The following is a 6,798-nucleotide window of genomic DNA, read 5'->3' on the forward strand; positions in this document are numbered from 1 at the left end:
GAGATTTCCTCCCCTTTTCTCATTTTTTTTATTTCTCTTATTCGTGATCATGCAAAAGGGATCCTAAATCCAACAGAGGTAAATAGCCTTCCCACTTTAGGCCCCTTCGCGATCACGTTCCCCGACGCTTGATCCTACACCACACAACCAAAGCGAGAGAACTGAACATTACAATTTGTATCAACCAGTTGACCAACAGACAAAAGGTTTCTCGACAGGTCAGGAGACACGAAGACATCAGCTAAGGAGGGGGAGAGATCACCAACAACACTGATAAGCAGAGAGCTACCATCAATAGTGTTGATGTGCAGGTTTTTATCATACTTTCCAACATTAGACAGAGATACAACATTGTTGGTCATATGGTTAGAAGCATCGGAATCAAAATACCATGGCTGAGTAGAGATATTTTGCTTACATGAGAGACCAAAAGTAGAAAAATTAGATATGATCATTTGTTGTACCATCTCAGGGGTGAGTGTGTTTGAACTTGCAGGTGCTAGAGGAACAGGAACTGTAGTAGCTGGGACTGCAGTCAACAATGCTGAAAAACTAGAAGTACTAGTGGAGGTATGATAAGCTATATTCTTTTTCTTTTCAGGGTGAATAGGGCAAGCTGCAATGAGATGGCCTGGCTTCTTGATTACAGGACTTCTTGGGGCATTCCCGAGCAAAGTTACCATATGCCTTGCAATGGAAGCACTAAAGAGAACTCATGTCCCGACCTTATTTTTCCCTTGTACTGCATAAGCCACAGGAACAGATATATCAGCCTAGACTCGATGTTCCATACCGGCCTGAGTAGCAATGCGCTGCTCCTCCCTAAGGAGTTCACTCAAACAGGCATCTAGAGATGGCACTAGATGACGATTCATCAGATGTGACCGAGCAATCTCAAATTCTGGATGAAGCTTCATCAAGAATTGATCCCTCTTACTGGTTTCATGTATGGCTTGCACTGTAGAGAGAGAAGCAACTGGGACACTCTCATAAACAATGTCAGTATAGTCAACCCTCAGATTTTGAAACCCCGAGAAATATTCTTCAATTGAACTGCTTCCTTGCGTGAAATTTGCCATTTCATATTCGACTTGAAATCGTCGAGCCGTGCTATTTTGATGATAAACCTTGTGGAGGTAATTCCACATATCTGCGGTAGTTTTGTAGGACCTCAAATGAAGGACAAGATGAGGCTCGATAGATTCAAGTATCCAAGTCATGACTCTTGCATCCATGGTGGTCCACATTGACAATGCTTCAGCCTCGTAAGGTGCCAGATCACACCTATCAATATGACCCCATAAATCTTTTCCCATGACAAATAGTTTGAACTGAAATGCCCAGGCACTGTAGTTCTTACCCATGAACCGAATAGGAGAGAAATCTAACTTATCCATTGATAGGATACCCGCCTAAACTCCATATTTTTCCATATGGCTGCAAAAAATTCCATATCTGTCCCCACGATTTCGGAAATTCTAGTTTTGTCCCCAATATATCAAAAATTCTAGTTCTATCCCCACTATCTCAGAAATTCCAAAAACCACCTTATGCAAATAAAATCATCCCATACATTACGTAAATAAAATCAACCCACCTGGCTGTTCACCTTCCTGGCAAGGTTGTGTCGTCCTTCTCCTCTGAGCTTGGTCGATGGTTTTCAACCACTCCTCTGAGCTCGGACGGAAGCTTCCAACCTCTCCTGAGCCCTGTCCGACCACTGAGTCGCCGGACAATAGCTCATCGGACAGAAAGTCTTCAGAAGAGAACTCATCGGCAAGGATACATCCTCTCGCTCCTCTGAGCTTGGTCAGTGGATTTTGACCACTCCTCTAAGCTCGGACAGAGGTTTCTGACTTCTCCTGAGATCTTCAGCCGGCCACTGAGTTGTCGGACAGTGGCTCGTCGGACAGAAGATCTTCAGATGGGAACTCGTCGGCAAGGATGCGTCAGTTGGAGATAGCTTACCACAAAACACTCCCACCAAGCTTTGATACCATGTTATCAGAGGGCTGCGTTGAAGAACCAGGGCTAATGGATCAGCTGATACGAGCGTTCACGAACTGGTTTTCTCGGGAACGAACCACCTCGTCATGAGGCTTACGATACTGCCCAAATGGAGAGCTCTAAGCTCCAATGGTGGTGGACGGAACCACCAAGATCTCTGGGAATAGGCGGCATAGTCCCGACAAAGAGCCTCACGCTCTCTTGTTTCTCGACAAGGAAGACGGTGAGGAGGAAGATGAAAGTTCTTTAGGAATGGAATGCAATACCATCCTTCCCTTCTACATTCACTATTTATACTTAGGTCAAGACATATTATTACACAGCAGCTCATGGGCCCAAAACAATCCCACCCAGACCATTAAGCCCTATCTAATTACCCTATGTACATAATACAATATACAACAAGCATTAACATAAATTCTACCTAATATACATTCTAAGATATCGTAACATCCAGCACCAAACTATCCAACTCTACTTGATGAAACCAAAGTTGTGCTTCATCGAGCATGTGGAAGGCGGCCAAATCAAGGGGTTGTTTGACCCATTAAAAGTAGGAAAATCCAATTTTGTATATTCTAGTCTGGACAGGAAAGGCAGTGCGCCCTGTAAACTGGTCTCCCCCTCTGCTGTGCGAGTTATCATCTTCAATTTGTTCCAGGGTTGAGTTCCTTCCAGCCATAATATTTCCCATCATTTCAGAAAGTCTATGGATCTGGAGATTCATAATTGGAAGTTGTTCCAACTTCTCCATGATTAGAGCAAACTTTCTTTCATTTTCTGCTTACCCTTTGATCAACAATTCTTGTAACACACCATTGTTGAGCTCCCCCGTGTTACCCTACTCTGATACCATGTTGTTATTGTCCCTAGCCATTGATCTAGTAACCGCGTGGGAGTAGTAAATCCCGAGTGAGAAAAACGAGTTCAGCACTGGTAGGTGTTGCTGCTCACAGTAAGAGGTATAGGGACCTCTTATGGAACTGGAAAAAAGGAGATTTCAAGGCCCCCTTGCTGGTCTTGGCTGAGAGGTTTAGAACCCTCTTGTTCTTCAAGGAAAGAGAGGATTTTTATCCTCTTGTGGTTCACGGAAAATCAGAATAGAACCTTCTCTGTCTCTCTCTGATTGTTGTAGAGAACAATAGATCAAAAAGGGTAGAAGAGAAATCAAGTTCAAGAGGGAACCTAGACCTAGAGCTCATCAAGTAGAACTCGAAACCTTAGAGCTCGTCAAGGAGAACTCTTAAACCCTGTTTAACCTAAAAATCTATACTTACTTCTTTTGATTCCTTTACCCTCTAAATAGGGTTTGACGCAAATAGAGTTTAGGGTTTCATAATTACATTTCTGCCCCTAAGACATGTAACGTTAAATACTTAATGAAAAATATACTTAAAAATAATATAAAATATGAAAGTAAAAGTAATAAACTCAGTGAATTAGTGGCACCTCCTTTGGGTGACTTGGTTAGCTATTGAGTCCTCAACATAATTATTATCTTAAACATGTCAATATGAAAATATACTTAACGAATAAGAAGTTTGGAATTGCCCTCTTACAAAAAATTGACAGAGTTTAGATATATGTCTATAATGTTTGAACTCGAGTCTTCTCGTTGTCTTCTTCCTTGTGGGTGTTTCTTCAAGAGATGTTCTTTAATTATTTTTGAGGTCTTGAAATTTGGTTTTGACGTTGTAGACCTTGAGATGCTCTTGAAAGTGAAGCATCTGAAATACTTGAATTTTCAAGTTATTAATTTAATTAAGTTTTGTTATCATCAAAAGAAATGTGAATCAACATACAGTCAACACAAGTATGGAAAATTCTAACATGACTCTCACAACAAGAAGTCTTACAGAGGTAAAATTAATATGGTAGAGTTTAAGAGGAGTCTCATAGGAAGGAAGTCTCACAGAAGAGGTTCAGTTTATAGGTATTTGAGTTATTTAGATTCAATAGTTTAATTGTATTAGGACTTATCTTTAAGTGTTGTATTTTTAGTGTAATTGGGACATGGGCGGTTTAATTGTAATATGATTCTACTTATTTCCTCCATTATAAGTATAGGCTCATTGTACTCAAATATAAACAAGTCAAAAAATTATTTCTCTTGTCCAAAAGGTGATTGATTAGAATGTGTATGAGGTTCTAAAGTTGGAAGTTTTCGCTATCGAGGAAATGAAGGCCTATCAACAAGACTTATCCTCCAGATGGCTTAATAGTGTTCAATAAGATGACGACAATTCAATATTGATCATGACTAATGTTTCACTTGAGCAGCGACCAGCGCTACTTCATGGAGTATCCCATTGATGGAAGTGGGGCATCACCAGAATTTAATTCATGAAGAAAAGGAAGATAAAGAAGAAGAAGAAGAAGAAGAAGAAGAAGAAGAAGAAGACAATGGAGAAGAAGAAGCAAAAGCAAGTGAAGACAAGGAAGGAGAAGAAGAGGAAGAGGAAGATCAAGACAAAAGATGGAGACGAGGAAGAGGAAGATGGGGAAGGACAATATGAAATTCAAATAAAGGATGATTCATCCAATGATGGCCTTGCTTAGATATAAACTCGTCTTACAATAGTTCATGAAATATTTTGGCTAAGTTTATTTGTTACAAAATTATACAATTTATGTTGTTATTTTAACATCACGTCTAAACATTTTAACCAATAGTGTGATTCACCAGTGTGCTGCCTAGACCACTCTATTGATCCCAACCACCGAAGCCACAACAACCAAAACGAGCCAAGCAACAAACCACCAAGCCACGATTGTCTTAACCGCAGTTCCCCATTGATTCACAAGAAGAGTGTTATGTCTGCCAGAGCCATAATAGTGCCCGTAAGTGATGTAGAGGCCCTTAGGTAATGTTGTATGTAACATCCCTGTTGATTTCTAGAGCCAACAAATAAATACAAAAGACCTCAAGGGAAGGAGATAATAAAGGAACTCAAGCTCTTGGGAGAGAGGAGAGAAGAAACCGAGGAAGACAAAGAAGAAGAAGAGAGAGAGAAGTATATGAACGAATTTGAGGCAAGAGGAAGAGGCTTGAGGAAGAGGCTTGAATGCTACCCTATGCCTTGAGGCTGTATTCATACTTGCATGAAGGTTTTTACGATGACTACAATGCCCTTAAGGTTGCCTGCTTAAAAAAGAAAAAGACGTAAAAGGACATACGCCAACTTGCATAATTACAATTTTCTGTCATCTTATGGAAGTTCTCCTTATTTACTAGCCATGTCACCCTTGCATGCATGGGTGTCTTTTAACAGTTCCCCTCAAGCTAGTGTTTGTAACTTCACTTTGCAAATAATCTTGGTCAAAAAACTTGTGTGCTTGAAAAAGAAATTTTGATTGCCTTGCTTTGATTCATATTTTTCTTGTTCACATCTTGCATGTAGTCTTCATCTTGTTCTCAACTTGTTCTCCCCCTTACTTCAATATTCTAGTAATATAAATTTGATTACCATAATATGTGGAATTCTTTATTGTAGATTATACTTCTTCTTCTCAAATGATAGGAATACTCATATTTCAATTAGGAAGGAGGCGCAACCATTGCAGCACTTGACTTCCATTTTGAGTTCTTACATGTCAAGAAAATAAGAAGAGGATGTACATCAAATCAACAGAGTAATGAATGTGACTAAAGTTGATTCAGCTTGTAGAATCTATCATGGTAGATTTTGTCACCTACCTCATTCTTCATACTTCTCCTTCTATTATCCCCCTCAAGTTTGGAGGTAATGGTAGTGATCCCATCTTGAAACAAAAAAAAAATATTTTTAGTAATTAGATCCTCCATCAAGGTGTCCCAAGGATAAATACTCGGTCAGACACAGACTCTCAACAAGTAAAAAAAATGGGTGATAAAGTAAGATTTAAAACCAATCTCTAAGGATTTTAAACAAAATAGTGATAATAACACTAAAGAGAAAAATGCATGTCACTCAAAAGATGGTGATAAAAACCCAAAGGATACCAATAAAAAGTCTCAATGGACTCAAAACCACCCATATATATATAAAAAAAACCAACCAAAATAACGCACCAAAGGGTTGGCCTAAGAGGGTAAACAAGAGTGAAAAAAGAATAGTAGGAGAAAGGCAACAAAGCAAAATGGTAATGGGTGATTAAAGGAAGACAAAATAACCACCACCGTAATAAGAAGGAGATTGCACTAGTATTACAGAATTAACTTAATAAGTTTGACCAAGTATGACCCAAGAGGGAGATAAAAAAAACTCCTCTATGAACAAGATGATTGTGAAAACTTTAAAAAAAAATCTCCAATAAGAAGTTTTGAGATAGAACATAATAATGGTAACTTTCTAAAAATAGACTTATCATTTATGGAAATTACTTTATAACACATCTTAACCAATTTGGAAAGAAAATATTTAAGAGATAAATTATGGAATAAGGGAGATTTAGAACGCAAAAATATTTGGAATTTAGAATAAAGAAACAAGACTTTCTAATTCAAAATTTTCAGATTTAGTTAAAACTAAATTCATATAGCAAAAGACTTCACATATGGAAAAAAAATGTAATGTGAGATTAAAGAAAGGACACTTTTAAATAGGAAAGACACTCTAGTAAAATAGTAACTAGAATTTGAAAACAAATAGGAAACTTAACAAACATTAGCAACTCAAAAAGTTAAGCAAAAATTTTGGCTTAAATTCGAATTTTCCTATGCATTAGGATACCAACATGACCTTGATTCTTCCAATGTGGATATCTCTCTCTAGAAAGATCGGATTGATAAATGGTTTATTGGGATAGAAA

The 6,798-nt window shown here is 38.4% G+C and overlaps 1 protein-coding gene across 1 annotated transcript; it reads right to left on the reverse strand.

The window, feature by feature from the left end:
* Positions 1–773: 773 nt before the first annotated feature.
* Positions 774–1,397, reverse strand: LOC137943700 (uncharacterized). Its single transcript, XM_068789140.1, has one exon. It carries the CDS (start codon positions 1,395–1,397, stop codon positions 774–776), a length of 624 nt encoding a protein of 207 aa, XP_068645241.1.
* Between the last annotated feature and the right edge of the window lie 5,401 nt (positions 1,398–6,798).

Source organism: Aristolochia californica, unplaced genomic scaffold (assembly GCF_029961685.1).
Source record: "Aristolochia californica isolate CCGP_79_NKW_82.1479 unplaced genomic scaffold, dmAriCali1.0.hap1 SCAF_11, whole genome shotgun sequence".
NCBI classification, from domain to species: domain Eukaryota; kingdom Viridiplantae; phylum Streptophyta; class Magnoliopsida; order Piperales; family Aristolochiaceae; genus Aristolochia; species Aristolochia californica.

What these genes read in the sequence shown, in the direction of transcription:
- LOC137943700 (XM_068789140.1), bottom strand. Translation starts at nt 1,397, where the DNA reads ATGGATAAGTTAGATTTCTCTCCTATTCGGTTCATGGGTAAGAACTAC.